This window comes from Astyanax mexicanus, chromosome 1 (genome assembly GCF_023375975.1).
Source record: "Astyanax mexicanus isolate ESR-SI-001 chromosome 1, AstMex3_surface, whole genome shotgun sequence".
NCBI classification, from domain to species: Eukaryota; Metazoa; Chordata; class Actinopteri; order Characiformes; family Acestrorhamphidae; genus Astyanax; species Astyanax mexicanus.
The window spans coordinates 7,061,242-7,080,209 of NC_064408.1; the positions used below are offsets into that span (position 1 = coordinate 7,061,242).

The 18,968-nt window shown below is 37.2% G+C and overlaps 1 protein-coding gene across 1 annotated transcript in view; it reads right to left on the reverse strand.

Moving 5' to 3' along the window:
• Positions 1 to 18,968, reverse strand: part of LOC103040342 (pappalysin-1) — a 236,254-nt gene that overhangs the window by 84,676 nt on the left and 132,610 nt on the right. The window contains exons 12-14 of the mRNA XM_049465816.1: positions 12,809 to 12,916; positions 12,486 to 12,621; positions 10,291 to 10,504 (exon numbers count right to left, since the gene is read on the reverse strand). Coding sequence (XP_049321773.1) covers positions 10,291 to 10,504; positions 12,486 to 12,621; positions 12,809 to 12,916 — 458 coding nt within the window. The remainder of the gene's footprint in view (positions 1 to 10,290; positions 10,505 to 12,485; positions 12,622 to 12,808; positions 12,917 to 18,968) is intronic.

Here is an 18,968-nt window from a genome sequence, read left to right on the forward strand (position 1 = left end):
ACCAAGAACTGTCCCCAAACCACCCATCCAATCACCAGCCAGCTCATCACTAATGGTAATGGCCAGTACTGATCTGTGGAGCAGCAGAACTGTGTTCTCTGGAATGATGGAGCTCCATCCAATAATTTTGTATAAGTTATAGAAGTTGGGTATGAAAAGAGATGTAGAGAGAGGTTTAAAGAGAGAGGTACAGAGAGAGGTAAATAGAGAGGTATAAAAGTAGATAGAGAGAGGTACAGAGAGGTATAGTGCTATGCAGGGAGATGTAAAGAGGGGTATAGAGGTATAGACAGAGAGAGGAACAGAGAGAGGTAGAGAGAGGTATAGAGGAATAGAGAGAGGTATATAGGTATGAAGAGGTATAAAGAGAGGTATAGAGGTATATAGAGAGAGGTATAAAGGTATATAGAGTGAGGTATATAAAGAGATAAAGTCATAGAGAGAGGTAGAGAGAGAGGTATATAGAGAGAGACCGGTATAGAGAGGTATAGAGGTATAGAGAGGTATAGAGGCATATAGAGGTATAGGGAGGTATAGAGGTATATAGTTATGGAGAGGTATAGAGGTATATAGAGGTATAGGGAGGTATAGAGGTATATAGTTATGGAGAGGTATAGAGGTATATAGAGGTATAGCGAGATATAGGTAGAGAGAGGTACAGAGACAGATGTAGAGGTAGAGAGAAATAAAGAGAGATAAAGGTATAGAGAGGTATAGAGGTAGAGAGAGACATAGAGGTAGAGAGAGGTATATAGAGAGAGACAGGTATAGAGATAGAGAGAGGTATAGAGAGGTATAGAGAGATATAGGTAGAGAGAGGTATAGAGAGGTATAGAGAGATATAGGTAGAGAGAAGTAAAGAGACAGATATAGAGGTAGAGAGAAATAGGGTAGAGAGCAGTACAGAGGTAGAGAGATATAAAGGTAGAGAGAGGTATAGAGGTATATAGAGAGAAATAGAGGTAGAGAGAGGTATAGAGAGATATAGTATAGAGAGGTATAGAGAGGTATAGAGGTAGAAAGAGGTATAGAGAGATATAGGTAGAGAGAGGTATAAAAGTATATATAGAGAGGTATAGAGGTACAGAGAGAGGTATAGAGAGGTATATAGAGAGAGAGAGGTATAGAGAGGTATATAGAGAGAGAGGTATAGAGAGGTATGGAGGTATAGAGGTATATAGAGGTATAGAGAGACATAGGTAGAGAGAGGTAGAGAAAGGTATAAAGGTATATAGAGAGAGGTATAGAGACAGTGGTATAGAGAGGTATATATATATATTATATATATATATATAAAGAGGTATAACGGTATAGAGAGAGAGAGAGAGAGAGAGAGAGAGAGAGAAAGGTAGAGAGGTAGAGAAAGGTATAGAGGTAGAGCTGCTTAGTGACTGTTGCACTCAAACTGCACTACGTCATCCTCCAGACGGCCCGGAGGACTAACAGTGGAATACTACATGTCACATTCAACTCCAGCGAGACACACACACACACACACACACACACACACCGCGGCCATCCTGACATTAATCTTCATTACTTTGGCAACAAAGCCACAGGGAGGGAGCTGCAGTATAAATAGAAATGTGCTTCGGCCCACTCTTTCCACCGCTGCAGCGCAACACACCAGCAAATACTACCACCGCCACAATGGAGCACACACACACACACACAGTCAGTGAATCAAACACTCTGGTGTGTGTGTGTGTGTGTGAGGGGCAGCCCGACAGTAGCTCCACTGTGAGCGAGCAGCGTTTAAACAAGGGCTTCAGGGACAATAAAATAGAGACGCTTCAGCTGGAGCGCTGCTTAGCCAGTAGCTTCCCCTGAGTCGCTGCTCTGAGGCTCGGAATAAAGAGAAGATTTAAAACTGTACAGCCTCAGCACACACACACACACACACACACACTTGTACAAACACATCATTGTTGTAAGAAACATATTGGATTATTTCGTAAAATAAAAAAAAGTCTTAAACAAACCAGAATATGGCTGGAATTCAGGCTTTCAGTTAACAGCTGTGCTGAACTCGTCAAGAGTTAATTATTACTTGAATTTCTTGTCTCTTAATAAAGTGTTTGAGAGCATCAGTTAAGGTAAAGTAGTGAAGAGGTAGAGTTACAGGTACACAGTGAATAATAGCTCTATTTGAGTAATGTTCTAATCCAGATTATTGAGAATAAATAACTACATAACTAAGTAAAGAAAAACTTTGAAACTATCTTCAAGTGCTTTCGCAAAATCAATATGACCATCAAAAACAATATGATGATTGAAATGGCACTCATTAGGACTGCCCCAGGAAAGAATTAAGTTACTACATGATTCCTTATGTGTTCCTTGATAGTCTGGATGACTTCACTGTACATTTACTATGAACTACATACAAATAATATATATATAAATACAAACATTGAATGAGAATTGTCTGTCCAAACATTTGACATTTCAGTTACTGTACAGGTATTTAAGCATATACAGCTCTGGAATAAATTTAGAGAAAATCTGTTTCTCTAATTTTGCTATTTATAGGTTTATGTTTGAGTAAAATTAACATTTTGTTTAATTCTATAAACTATGGATAACATTTCTTCCAAATTCCAAATAAAAAGATTGTCATTTAAAGCATTTATTTGCACAAAAAAGATTGTAAAAAAGCTTTTAGAACTCAAATAATGCAAATAAAAAACAAGTTCATATTCATAAAGACGTTTTAAGAGTTTAGAATATGGTGGAATAACCCTCTTTTCCACTGTTTTTTTTTATGCATCTTGGCATGTTCATCATGTTCTCCTCCACCAGTCTTACACACTGCTTTTGGATAATTTTATGCTGCTTTACTCCTGGTGCAAAAATTCAAGCAGTTCAGTTTGGTTTTTATAGCTTGTGATCATCCATCTTCCTCTTGATTATATTCCAGAGGTTTTCCATTTGGTAAAATCAAAGTAACTCATCATTTTTAAGTGCTCTCATTTTTTTTCCAGAGCTGTGTATATATAACACATATACAGTAGGTAGAGTGTATATTAATATTAAATATTGGTATCTACCATATCTATCTATGAGGACATTACACAATACACATGACCCCTCTCTTACATAAAAACAAGTTTGTGTGTGAGTGATCTCAGAAGACAAGCAAACAAACTTGACTCACTTCGACCCAAAGCAGAGAAACAAAAGGAAAAGCTTGTGAATCAATCAGCCGTTGAATCATTAACACATGCCCTCCAGTTGATTGAACCAACATGCGGGGAAAGTGAGGCAGAGAGAAAGCGGATGTGTGTGTGAGGAAGAGAAAGAGAGGAAGAATTAAATGAATTAATAGATTAAGAGTAAACCGCGGTGACACACGGCGTCCGGCATTCCCGTTCCCCACATGCCGAGAAGACTTCTCATTCACCGGGAACGAGGCGCCCCTTTGTACGTTTAACAAGGCCAAAGACTACAAGAACAGAACATGACGAGTTTTTATACTTCAGATGGTTCATAAAGTTCTTCACCAACTATCATTCCTGCGGCCGGCTGAACAGCGCTAAACTAATTGAGGGCTAAACGCTAAGCTATCTGTTAAAAACAAACACAAACAGAGCCAAAGAGAGACCAAAGAGCAACCAAGACAACTGTTCCTTGCATGCAGTCAAGCATGGTGGTGGTAGCATCATAGTCACCATGTAGCAACCTGTGCAGCTGAATGAGAATGAAATGCGCATGAATGCCAATGAAAACCCAAAGTCATTATTTTTAAGAAATTTAGAAAATTATATAAGACCGAACTAAGAACTGGTACTTTTGGCAGTGTGGGTAGTGTGCGAAGTCCTGCTGGAAAATGAAATCTGCATCATGGTAGCATCATGGTCCCCAAACACACTACACTTTCAAAAAGCACCTGTGGGGCATCCTCAAGTATCTCTGTCTATCCACTAGCTCAAGAGGGTTAAACTATTGATACTTTGGCCACAATTTAAACACATTCATTGTGAGGTGTACTCACTTAGGTTACCAGATATTTAGACATTAATGGCTACAAGTTGAGTTATTTCCAGAAGACAGTAAATCTCTACTGCTACACTGTAAACCCAGAAGTTGTTTGAACTCAAATAAATTAAGTTTGTTTTACATAAAATTGGAGATTTCTAAACAATACTCAACTATTTTGAGTTAGTTGAACATTCGTGGGCACATATACTGTACTATTCAAACCGAGATCTTTGAGTTGAACCAACTTATTATAATAACTGAGTTTAGTCTGTTGCCATTGGCAGCATCTTTTCCATTGGCTTCTTTCACAAGCCATTTGCATACTGGGTGTGTCCAACAGTTTCTGACTAACACTCACCATCAGTGTGTAGTGATTCCTCCCAGGCTAGGTTAGGTAAACTTGTAGATCACCTATTATAATTAAACGCTTGGACTTTGTGTTGTTGGCTGTAGAACGAGCATCATTTACTGAGCTGCTGCAGTAACTCTGTGTTCTCGCTGTGCTCTCAGTACTTTTAATTTAGTTTACTGTTTTTTTTTTCATCTACTTTTCTATGAGTATTTAAAAAAATAGTTGAATGAAACCAGAAAGAAGACTAAAAAGAAGTTCAGAAAAATATTAATTTTAAATATATATGTAAATGTATTTGTTAAGTTCACTGTACTTAAAAAATATATTACATGAACTTAAAATTTATTAGGTAATCGCTTACAACAAAACTTTTGAGTTTAGTCAACTTATCGGGTTTTACACACTTAAAAAAAACAACTTGCATTTACAGGCTATTTAAAGTAGAAACAACTAAAGTAAACTGTGTAGATTTATCTATGCATAAAGCATAAAGTGAACTTAACTTGAAAATAACAGTTATAATTGCTTAACTTTTTCAAGGCAACCGGTTTCCTCATTTTTTTTTTTTAAGTAAGATCAACTTATCACATTTTACAGTGTATACAAGCTGTACAATGACTACTCTCAGTTATGTCCATAATAAAATAAATGTTCTAATGTTCTTGAGAGCCAAATGCTAAATCTGACCCAATCATATGCTTGGTATATCAGAAGAGCATCTGAGGAGCAGAGCTCACCGAAGACCAAGAAGCAACCAAGACAACTGTTAGACAACTTGTCTGCAGTCAAGCATGGTGGTGGTAGCATCATAATCTTTAAAAACACCTTCAAGAACCTAAAGCTAAAGGTGATGGACTGGCCAAGTATGTCTCAATTACTCCAATGCCCAATTGAGCACCTGTGGGGCATCCTCAAGTAGAAGGCTCACATCCACACCAGCTTTGTGAATTTTTAATTTAAATATTATATAAGACCAGTTGATACTTTTGTTAGTGTGGGCAGTGTGCCAAGTCCTGCTGGAAAATGAAATCTGAATCTCCATAAACGTTGTCCATCTGACCATCAGTAAATGTTGCATTTCATTTGTAAATCAATGGAGCAGAGTCTGGAGGAAGAGTGGAGAGACACACAGTCCAAACTGCTTGAGGTCTAGTGTGAAGTTTCCACCAATCAGTGATGGTTTGGGGAGACATGTCATCTGCTGCTGTTGATCCACTGTGTTTTATTATCAAGTCTAAAGTCGGTGCAGTTTTGTTTTCCAACAAAATCTTACAGCACTTCATGCTTCTCTCTGCTACTGACAACTTTTATGGAGATGTAGATTTCATTTTCCAGCAGGACTTGGCACACTGCCCACACTGCCAAAAGTACCAATTGGTCATACTCTATATAATATTGTAATTTTTTGAGACACTGATTTTTGTGCTTTCATTGGTGTAAGCCATAATAATAATCAACAATAAAAGAAATACACGCTTAAAATAGATGTAGTAATATATGAGTTTCACATTTTGAACTGAATTACTGAAATAAAGTTAACATTTTTTAATGATATTCTATTTTTTTTTTTTTTTGATGTACCTGTAAAAGCATGTGTGCAAATCTGTGTGGAGGTCACTTTCCAAAACCCAGGAGCCAGTATGATGAATGTAGGGAAAGCAGGGTTTAGGATTTCACCCACAAGAACTCCTTCAATACAGGAGTACATAAAAATATCAATGTCCAGTTTCATAAAACCACTGAAAGCTTTCACACAATCTGGGGGCGGGTGAAGATGTTATGGACTACAGGTATTTTATTACACACTCAACTATCCCAGACAGCAGAACCAGACAATATATACAACCAACTGAAAGCTCACCTTATATTGAGGCACCTGACTCTTCCTTATTGTTTCTTTTAGAGTTTATCCTGCTTTTGTTGGAGTAAATGTCTTTATTGTCCATGGATATTCTATTAGATTTTGAAGTACTGTTTTGAACACTAAAAAACTGAATTATTTGATGATGGAAATTAACTCAGTTAAAGCATAATTTAGCTAAACTAGCTAATGTAAGCTAAAACATTCCCCACTAAAATAAGTAGTTAAGATTAGCTAAAATAGCTAACGTTAGCTTAAACAATTCACACTGAAATGAAGTAGCTAACATTAGCTAACATAGCTAGCTAACAACATTATTTCACTGTGGAACATTTGCCAGTTTAAACTATGGTTTGCTAGCTACCAATATCTGGTGCTCACCATTTAGTATGTGGTGATCACCATTTAGTATGTGGAGCTCACCACTCACTATCTGGTGCTCACCACTTAGTAAGTGGTGTTCACCACTTAGTATGTGGTACTACACATAGAGGAATAACATACCCCTTAAATTGAGCTAAAGGTCTCTTTCCACTAAAATCCACTTTCTCTTTCTTCTTTTTTTTTCTCACATTTTTGTCATACTAACCACTTACTAAATGGTGCTCACCACTTACTGTCTGGTGCTCACCATTTAGTAAGTGGTGTTCACCACTTAGTATGTGGTACTAAACATAGAGGGGTAACATACCCCTTGCTTTGAGCTGAAGGTCTCCTTCCACTAAAATCCACGTTCTTTTTTTTCTTTTTTTTTTTGAATTTTGTCATACTAACCTCATACTGTCTGGTGCTCACCACTTACTATCTGGTGCTCACCACTTAGTAAGTGGTGTCCACCACTTAGTAGTCCACCACTTAGTATGTGGTACTACACATAGAGGGGTAACATACCCATTAAATTGAGCTAAAGGTCTCCTTCCACTAAAATCCACTTTTTCTTTTTTTTTGTTGCATTTTTGTCATATTAACCACTTACTAAATGGTGCTCACCACTTACTATCTGGTGCTCACTGCTTAGTAAGTGGTGTTCACCACTTAGTATGTGGTACTACACATAGAGGGGTAACAAATAAAACACTTACATTAAACTAAATGTCTCCTTCCACTTACATCCAGTTTTTGTTTTTTTTTTTGTTTTCGCATTTTTGTCATACTAACCAGTTACTAAATGGTGCTCACTGCTTAGTAAGTGGTGTTCACCACTTAGTATGTGGTACTACACATAGAGGGGTAACAAAAAAACACTTACATTAAGCTAAATGTCTCCTTCCACTTACATCCAGTTTTTGTTTTTTTTTTTGTTTTCGCATTTTTGTCATACTAACCACTTAGCCACTAACATGGTGCTCATCCCTTACTACCTGGTGCTAACCCCTTAGCATGTGATGCGCACCCTTTAGAAAGTGGTTAGTATGACAAAAATGTGAAAAAAAAAAATCAAAAATCAAAAAATGGATTTTAGTGGAAAGAGACCTTTATCTCAATGTAAGGGATGTGCTACCCCTATATAGCCCATAATCGTTTCAATAGATCTGTTGATCTTTGTTACTAAACTGACTGGTATCATGATTATTTTTACTTTCGCATTTTTCTCCCAGTGCAATTAAACCCACTCGTGACAGCTTGTGCAATTAAACCCACAAATATTGTTATGTCTGCAGCACTGTCACCACTGGCACCCAAACAAAGACATGTGGGAAAATGAGCCAATCACATTCCTCCACCACATCCAAACATCCAAAGAGTTTACGCAGCACTGAGAGCTAAAACCAAGAGCCCAGACTGGTCCTAATGAGCCCAGTTAGTTCCCAGCACTGGGAATAGGGAGCGTGGTGGTTTGTAGAGGTAGAGGGATTACGGAAAACGTCCTGCCGCTGGTGAGAAGCCCACCACAGACTCCCGGCACGGAAACCAGGAAAACAGGATTACACAGGCATACATCATATCTGAGGTTGTCTATGTGTGTAAGTGTGTGTGTGTGTTGGGTATAGTGTGTGTGGGGGGGGGGGGATGGGCTGTGTACAAGCATGCATTATAATCATGCCATTGAACCACTCTGTAAAGCACACTTTGGGATCCGATGCAAATCACCACTGTCAATATCAGAAGTGGCCTGTTCCAGCATTTGCAGATTACTACAGCAGGGTAATTTATAGAGGGGTACAGCAACTCGCCGGAAACATATATTAACGGTTTAACACACAGATTTATTTATTTTTGTTTAAAAAGTCTGAATTATATGGATATTGTTCAATTTGTATTCTGTATTTGAAAAAAAAGAGAGCTTGTTTAATTAAAGGGTTAATTAAAGTTTGGGAGGGGCACTGGGTGATGTGGGTGATGTATGGGTTTAGAGGCAGGGGCTGATTTGTGAGTATATTGTGAGTGTCGTATACCAAAGTATATGGAAACATCATCCTCGCCTAGAGGGCGCTACAGAGGCAGAAATGACCACAATAAAAGTGCTTTCTATGTTTTATTACTTTAAAGTAAAAGTAAATTTCAGCTATTAATGGAAAAAAAATATGGTTTAGGGTTTAGTGCCTTTTTAACTTATTAGTAGTAGTAGTAGTAGTAGTAGTAGTAGAAGTAGTGTTACACTATACAACCATTAATTAGTTGTGTATTGCCTTTAAGTATATCAATTAATACAATTAATTAAATAAAGAAAAAATATATTGACAGTAACTAATAATCAAGTAATTAATTAATCAAATATTAAGCTATAGTAATGGTTATGACAAAGTCATTAAGTATAATAAAAATATATATATAGTACAAATGACAGCTGGGTTATTTGTTTGATAAAACATATTTAAAGTTCAATGTAAAATAAATTACACAGAATACTGTTGCAATATTGCAATGTATTGCAATATTATAATTATCAGCAAACATGCACAGTTTAAGCATAAAATGAGAGTGTCACGTCTGGTGCTGTTAGCTCCTCTGTCCCTTCCACACCAAGCTCTAACGGAGGTTCTCAGGTTAACAACTACACTACCCAGAATGCACCACCCGCTGACATCACGCACTCACCTGATCACGTGACACCTCACCTGCTTCCTCCAGGAAGTCCCGAATACTGATTACTGGCACTATAAAGGTGCACGCCAAACAGACTACCACGCCGCGTATTGTAGGTTCTCCTCTTTACAAAGCGTTACTTTATCTCTTGTCTCAGTTTATCTTGTGTATGACCTTGCTTTTGTTTTCTCGACGCCGATTATTGCCTTTGCCTCTGATACTGGATTGTTTGTGTATGACTTGGACTGTGTTTTCACTACTGCCTCTTGGATTACCTCTGATACTGTATTGCTCGTGTATGAACTCTGGACTGGTTATCGTTTCTGGTATGGTTTTGCCTTCATTACTCTGTTTACTGGTGATCACCCATTTCTCTGTATCGACTCTGATTACATCTGTTTATTCTTATAATAAACACATTTTGATTTTATCAGTATCTGCACGTGTCTGCCATTCTGTACACACCATGACAGAGAGCTATAATACAACATTTAAAACAGAATACAAAAGTAAAACAATTATTGCATTATATGTATTGTAGCAAAAATAATAATAAACTACAGAAAAAAAAACATGAATGAATATTGCTGTTTTATTCTATAAACTACGGACAACATTTCTCCCAAATTCTAATATTGTCATTTAAAGTAGATTTATTTAGAGCAGTTCCTATATTCAGAAAGTTTTAAGAGTTCAGAAATCAATATTTGGTGGAATAAACCTAGTTTTTAATCACAGTTTAATCACTTGGCATGTTCTTCTCCACCAGTCTTACACACTGCTTTTGGATAACTTCATGCTTTACACTCCTGGTGCAAAAATTCTAGCAGTTCAGCTTGGTTTGATGGCTTGTGATCATCCATCTTCCTCTTGATTATATTCCAGAGGTTTACAATTTGGTAAAATTTAAGAAACTCATCATTTTAAGGGGTCTTTTATATATCTTTTTATATTACTATTAGTAGAAATAGAAGTAGTAGTATATTAAGGTAAATAAAGAGAAGATCCCGGCTACCTGTCTCTTGTGGTATGAAAGTATTAATGATTAAAGCTGGGTGTCTCTGCTCACCTCTGGCCCATGGGGTTGTAGATCTCGTTGCTCTGGCAGCCGCTGATGGTGATGGGGTCGAAGAACTGGAAGGAGCGCAGGGCCACGCCCGAGACGGCCACCAGCTCAGAGCGGAAGATCAGCAGGATGGCCTTGGTGTGGTAGAAGGCCATGCTGAGGTCGTGGTTGACGGGGATCACCAGGGGGTTGTTACGGCAACTCAGGCGCCAGTCACCTGGGAAGGGGTGCAGCATGATTTATTAATATCCATTGGGTTTGCAGATCCAGATACCTTATGTGTTTCACTATTATACCTCATATATAACATTATATATCTCCAACACTATAACTTTAGTATTAGCATTAGCTGCTAACTGCGCTAAGCATTAGCTCTTTGAATGTTCAGAGGTGAGTATTATTGGCCTGTGTGTGGCCTGCTGCTAACCCCAGCTAGCACTGCTGGAGCAGCATTAGCATTACCCGCTAACCACACTAAGCCCTAGCTTTTTCGCCGTTCAGAGGTGAGTATTATCCGCCTGTAGCCTGCTGCTAACCCTGGCTAGCACTGCTGGAGCAGCATTAGCATTAGCCACTAATCAAGCTAAGCACTAGCTCTTTTGCCATTCAGAGGTGAGTATATCGGACTGTAGTCTGCATGTTTACTGTGTTAAAACAAGCTGCGTTGGGATGAACCACTAGATAATATCGCCCTGACTTACTAGAACACTCATGCTTCTCAGTTTAGTGCTGATGGACAGCCTGCATTTGTTTTTGTTTTTTTTTAAAGTAAATTTAATTTCAGATGAATTTTAGTAACTTTTAAGGCTTAAATTTTATATAGAATAAATAAGTGAACTGAACTTCAGTCAATTCTTTCTTTTATTAAACTTTACTTCATTTATTTTTACTGAATCAATCCTTTCTTTTAGTAAACTTTACTTCATTTATTTTTACTGAATCAATCCTTTCTTTTAGTAAACTTTACTTCATTTACTTCATTGTTGTTTTGCACTTAATGCTCCGCAGCCTCCGGCCTCCCCTCAGGCCGGAGGCTGCGGAGCATTAAGTGCAAAACAACAAGACTCAGAAACAGCTTCATTCCGGAAGCTGTAAGACTCTTAAACTCCACTTAACAAACACACTGCACTGACACCAAGGACAAATTACTGTTTACTGTTTACCAACATGGTCACTTTACTTGCACTGAGACACTTTATCTCCACTGCTCTAATTCACATTATCATGCAGCTATAGCACACTTGCACTCTGGACTTCATGTTGCTGAACCTTCTACTCTCTATTTATTTTTTTTTATTCTTTGGGATATTTATCTATCTATTTTGTATATTCTATTTCTTTTATTGTATTCTTTTTTATCTATATATCTATTAATAACAGCTCTTTGGGTGTAAAACTGGATCGTGAGATCACAATTTCGTTCCACCTCATGTACCACATGTGATGCGAATGACAATAAAATCTCCTTGAATCCCTTGGATTTATTTTTACTGAATCAATCCTTTCTTTTAGTAAACTTTACTTCATTTATTTTTACTGAATCAATCCTTTCTTTTAGTAAACTTTACTTCATTTATTTTTACTGAATCAATCCTTTCTTTTAGTAAACTTTACTTCATTTATTTTTACTGAATCAATCCTTTCTTTTAGTAAACTTTACTTCATTTATTTTTACTGAATCAATCATTACTTAATTATTACTTAATTACTTAAGTTATACAATATTATTTAAATAATTTATGATACATAATATATTACAATTCCTGAAATGTAAATATTTTTAGTTAAAAAACGCACGTTAAAATATTTACATAATCTCAAAGATTTATTTTCTAAACAGACCAAGTCTCACTGTCTCAACACACAGATAGCATGCAATACATTCTTTAAAAGAATTTTTTAATTTCAGGAATTATAATATATTATGTATCATACATTTTTCGAGTAATATAAATAAAGTAATTGTAATTAGGTAATATTGTTTGCAGAAAGTAAGTAAAGTTTACTAAAAGAAAGGATTAACTGAATTTTAGTTCACTTACTTACTTAAATTTACACCCCTGTTCCCTACTAGTGTCGCATAAAATGCGCCTTATAATTTGCTTCACCTTATAGCCCAAAAAGTACAGTAATATTGGCTAATATTGTAAAAGACAAAAAGTCATCTTGTTAAACATGCTGAAAAAACAAACATCTACCTAAGTTGTGGACCTTCTCCTTCGTGTCGACCAACTGGACGGACATGTTGCACTGGGTCTGGTCCAAGAAGCTCGTTCCATCTGCTGCCAAATGAATGATAACTGCTGCCGCTACCATTGGGTGGGAGAAGTAGGCCTGCAAGAGGGACAGGTAACAGTGGACTGATCATCTTTGGACATGTTCATCTCTGCTAATCATATTTGTTCTTTACAAAGCCAGTCAAAAGTTTGGACACACCTCTTTCCTCTTCCCTCTTAGTTCAGTTTATTTCATTATTTAGTTCATTAAAGATTCAAATGATGTGAAATGATGGCAAACTCACCTTGAGCCAGTACTGCCGGTACCAGGTCACCTGCTGGGCCTCACGGCATGGAAACCAAGCATATTGGGAAACACCATCAGACAGGTCGAACACCTTGGACTGACAGGTCTGAGAGGGGAAAAAAAGAAAGTATCAAGTTAGAAAACCCTTAGTTAAGTATTCTACAGTACACAGCTCTTAAAAGTTTCTTAGATTGTACCAATTTAAAAACCTCAAGAATATAATCAAGAGGAAGATGGATGATTACAAGGGCATCAAACCAAACTGAACTGCTTGAATTTTTGCACCAGGAGAGCAGGCATAAAGTTATCCAAAAGCAGTGTGTAAGACTGGTGGAGGAGAACATGCCAAGATGCATGAAAACTGTGATTAAAAACCAAGGTTATTGCACCAAATATTGATTTCTGAACTCTTATACATACTATTTTTGAACAACTTATGGCAACTTAAATATATTTCAATTGTAATTAAGCTCATTTAAATACAACATAAAATCATTAGGTTGTGCTTTTTGGTGATTTTTTGGTGATTTTTCTTCTACAAATTTAAGTAGATTTAAGTGTGTTTTTAACATAATTTTTTAATACACTTAAAGTATATTGTAAATGTACGACTTTGCATATTGATGCACATATAGTGTGCACCTTAATGCTAATCGGGAAAAAAGAAATTGGTTGGACAGTAAAATCAGTTAGTTCAACAAAATCTCTACTTCTCTACTTCCCCCGACTTTGTCTATATAGTACATTTTACATAGCAGTTTTAGCAGTTATTCATTGGCTACAAGCACTAATAATAATAATAATAATAATAATTATTATAATTATAATTATAATTATAATTATAATAATAATAATAATAATAATAATAATAATAATAATAATAATAATAATAATCCTGAAAATTAATGAGTAAAACATGTACTTGATACCTTTAACAGAACCTTATCTGGTAAGTGCCAACTATTAATATAATTTATAATTCTGCCTTGCCTTAAAATACTTATAGAAGCTATTACATGTCAGCATCCACTTTTGTGAAAGTTGTTAAAGCAGACTTTTTCTCATTATACTTTCATTTTTATGCAATTAAGCAGTATATCAATATAATTTGAATAAGTATACTTTAGATGTCTGTGTTATTTTTGTACCTAATTAAGCAGTATATAAATTTACTCCAAAAAATTATACTTTAGTTGGCTGTGCTGTTTTTTTTTCTAATGGTGATGTACTTAATATAATATAATATAATATACTTTCAATTACAAACAAGTAGTACAAATTAAGTACAAATTAGTGGTTACAAAAAAACACAACTAATACAGTACAGACCTATTTTAGCATAACTTCAGTATACATTTTTTTCACAAGGATCTATACACCTTTAAAAGTTTTTTTTTCTCCACACTCCAAAGCTACAATAAGAATTCCTTGAATTCATTGTTTTCCCTTTGTTCTCTCCCACCTCCCCCAATCCATCGCTGCCTTTGATAAATGTAGACCTTGGGACCAAATGAACCAGATGTAGACTCATGAGCTATAAATGCTTCCACACTCCTCTTTTACTGTCGTATTTTCTGTAATTCTCATTCCATCAAATTAGCCAGCGCTTGTAGGCTACAGCCCCAATCAGACATCACTGTAATCTGGAAGGTGGACAGCTTACGACATCTGCAAAGCAAGGTCGCTCGCATTCGAACGGAGCACAATGAACTGAAGATCAAGTCCCAGAGAGGTCACGGGGCTGTTTCCTATGACTGAGGCAGGCTTTAAAGTGCACAGGCGTGATGAGTTTGTGGTTTAGATAAGGGCTAAGCTGGTGCTATCGCTGAGGGAATCTGAGGGCATTTCGTACAAAGTGGAACAGGAAACAAAACAGAAGTTGGGACCACTGGACAACCTCGCAGAAGGTCTGGATAGATCTCTTATGGCAGGTTGTTTACGTTGTTCTTTTGGTGAATTAGTGTGCTCTGTGACATGGGAGAAGGACAGCTGGTTTTGGCCTTTTCCACTGTTTCGAAGAAATTGGATATGAGTAATACGTGCTCCTTTGGAAGGTTTCCAAAAGGTACCTTTCCAGGTAAAACTGGTGATATCAGCCTCAAAGATCTGTTGATGCGAGTGATGTACGTAGATGCTCCACAGGAGGAAGGTTGAAGGTTGGGGCAAGGTGGCCAACAATGGCTCACCCAATATGAAGCCCTTATTTTTAACTGTTTGTAACCTTAGGCAGCACTTTTTCAAACTGTTATTATCAGGATTATTGCAAAGACCAAAAGGCGTTACGTTACACTCGTAAACTCCCGTAACTCTGCAAACTCCGCAAACTCTGCAAAATCTACAAGTTCTACAGCCACCATCACCAACAACACCTCCAAACAAGCAAACTGCTGTTATATAATGGCTCCGTCTCCCACTGTACAGCCTCCCCCAAATGGACTTGTCATTATTTTGATTTGGTTGTTAGGGAGTGTAAATAAATCCAGACACCAGGAGACCCCCTCCCCCCCTCCAGACCCAGTCTGGTGGGGGGGAAGCTGCCCAGAGGTTGGGAGAGGAAGTCTCCCCGTGGACAGCATTTCAGCCCCGTGACATCACTGCTAAACCACAACACAGCAGCCAAAGCAAGGTCTAACATAAGCAATGCACGGGGGAAAATAAACCAATAAAACAAATAATGTACAATAAATCGTCAGAAACCACAAGTTGCAAGAATGCGAGGGGAGGTAGTAAAGTAGAAAAAAAGAGGTGGAAGCAATGGCACGCTAAATGTTCGGAGCTTGTTGAGACTTGTTCGGTTAGTGAGGGAAGGCTACCGAGAACAAAAACAATTGCGCTACGTTGCATGATTACGACAGGGTGGAACAAGAAGTTGAAATTCATTACACAATAAATCCTGAAGCATTCACATCACTTTAAACGCCAGTTACGAGAATGCTAAAGACTTCACTTCCTTTGCTTTTTGGTTTGCTGACCTTGTCTTACTTAGTCTTGCATACCAGGCCCAATATGACTGCATACTTCTTACTTTACAATATCTCCAGATTTGTTTTTTTTCTCCCAGTCAGACCTCTGACATGCAGTCCACCGAAGCAACCGAGCAACAAGTCCAACAAACCTCTCCCGGCCATGCATGAACATGGCGCGAACTCTGCTCGCGCCCGCCGCGGCCCCCGATGGTCCGCCCCTGCAAAACTGGATGTTTTGAAGTTAATTATAAGCAAATATCCCCCAGCGTTCACTCCTGAAAACAAAGTCTGCCTGGGATGGCTTGACAATTGCTTCCAAGACCTAATTCAGTCCAGCTGTGCAGTTTGGGTGGGAGGGGTTCCTCACAGATCACCCCCCACATACACACTCTCTCTCTCTCTTTCTCTTGCTCTTACACACACACATTCTCCATTCCCTCAACACACACCAACACACACTCGAAACAGCCAAACCCCCTTGTCTGTGGAGTCAAGATTTTGTTTGTAAATCACCACTTAAGATAAAAGCAACCCAAAGCAGGGTACTCTCCAAAAGCCATAGGGGCTGGCCTCCCGCATGACTCTTCCTCAACTGAAACCTACCCTCCCAAACACCAACCCCCACTTTCAGCATCCAATCCCGGCCTATTTTATTATTATTATACTGTGGCTTATGCTATTATACTAGCTCTAATTTGACCTGCAACAATTGTTTTTAAGTTGGCCTTAATTAAACCAACTGACCAAACTGACCAGAGCTTCTGGCTTCAAGCAAAAAAAAAGTTTCAGCCATGCTTCTGTAAATAAACCAGCAAGTACTGTACCGTTTTGCACTATAAAGGTGCACTTAACCCTCCTGCTATCATCCAATTTAGTAACACCTTTTATTCTCTGGGTCAATATGCAACATCCCAGCAATTTAAACCTCAAAAAAAAAGTGCTGATCATTAAATATGTTGGCAAATATGGCCAATTTTCTTGCCCATTTGTTTATGTTTACTAGAAAAATGGGTACCACTTTAAAATAAGACTACCTTTATAAATGGTTTATAAATGGTTAACAATTAGTTTATTAATGGTTACTAATTAGGTTGTAAATGCCTTAAAAAATCATTAATAATTAGTTATAACACATACATAAAAAGGGCAACAATACAGATGGCTGTGGGTTCACTATTTGGCAAACAACAGGTCATTGTTACCCTTTCTACATACATGTTATATCTGATTATTAATGATTTTAACGGCATTTACAACCTAATTAGCAACCATTAATAAACTAATTGTAAACCATTTATAAACCGTTTATAAAGGTAGTATTATTTTAAAGTGGTATGTGGTTCTGACATTTTTATAAGTGTTTTATTAGTATTATAAAAGGACTATAAGTATTGTGTTTTTGAGTCAGGGCCTAAAGTAAAGGGACATTTAGAGAAAGATTATAAAACTGAATGTAATACTGGCCTCAACATTATTACCACACACAAATATGTGTATAATATTGATATTACATATGTTTTATGTCAATCAAACAGTCATAATAAAACATACATTGAAGCTGAAATATTTGAAACATTTACATTTTTTTAATGTATTTATTGAACTAAGAAAAGACAATAAATATGAATCACAAAACTAGCGTCGACCATTTTTCCAAAGACTTTAAACACTGAATGAATTTTTTGCCAATAATCGACAGTGCGCCTTATAACCTAAATGTATGAATTCTACCAATCAGGTATTAAGGAGCTGTAGAGCCACTCTGCTGAAGTACAGAGTTATAAAGGTGAGTTTTTAGTGTTCAAGTTTCTCCAGCACTAAGGCTGGGTGCAGCAGCATTAGCATTAGCCGCTAACCACAGCACTAGCTCTTCCGCTGCTCAGAGTGGAGTACATTGAACTATAGTCTGCATGTGTACAGTTTACAGTGTTAACCCTTTCAGACCTGAATTATGTTACAGGGAGAAAAATGTATAAGAATGTTGTTTTCTGTTTGCAAAACACACAAAAGAACTACTAGTCTAAAGAGAAAACTGTATAAACATTAAATCCAATAAACTAACATACTTAATTGCATTGGATGCCTGTGTTTTACATTTTAATTTTAGATTTGATATTGACCTTTTTACTGTACAAATCATGCATAAACAGTAACATTAACACGAAAAGAGTCTAAAATACAAACATAAACATAAAATTAGTTCTCACTTTGCCTCATTGGCTCTAGTGCTTTCATGCCCTAAAGCTACTGTATTTTTTTCATTGGCTGGTTAATGTTTTATTCTGATGGACTATATGCTTTAATTAGCATTAGGTGAAAGAAAACTTGGAAAAAAACATATGCTGTCCATTGTAATGGATGCAGGATCTGAAAGGGTTAAAACAAGCTATGTGGGACCAACCGCTAGCTAATAGCATCCTGGCTTACCTGAACACTTAGGGGTCCTCAGTGTAGCGCTGTCAGGTGGCATTTACTAGCGCTAAACACTGCAAACCCCAGCAAGTACTTCTGCTAATGGTGCTGTTGAAAATATTGTAGATCTAAGCTTGCTGTAAATAAATAAATGCTTTAAAATCAACCAAATAATCAGTTTTCAGGAAAGAAATCTGCGCAGATTAACATCCCGCACTTGTTTGACTTTGAAAGGATTTTTTTTTTTTAAAGAAATTACAGTTTTACTTACTTAGGCACCTTATAATCCAGTGAACCTTATGTAAGAATTCTACCAGTCAGGTATTAAGGAGAGGTAAAGCCACTCTGCTAAACTACAGCATTATACAGGAGTTTCAGTAAAGTATCTTCAGCACTAAGCAGCATTAGCATTAGCTGCTAACTGCAGCGCTAGCTCTTTTACTGCTCAGAAGCAAGTATATTGGACTGTAGTCTTTGTGTTTACTGTGTTAAAATGAGCTACGTAGGACAAACCACTAGCTCATAGCGCCCTGGCTTACTGGAACACTCAGGGTTCATCAGTGTAGCACTGTTGGGTGGCTTTTACTAGCGCTAAGCACTGCAAACTACGGCTAACACTGCTGCTAACTGTGCTGTTGCAAATATTGGAAATCTAAGCTCACTATAAGGATTTTACTCATCCAAATAAAATGTTTTCAGAACAGAAATCTGTCTAGATCGGAGACTGTAAAAAAGATGGATGCCGTGTCGCCGTTCCCATTCATTCAATGAAAATGAAGC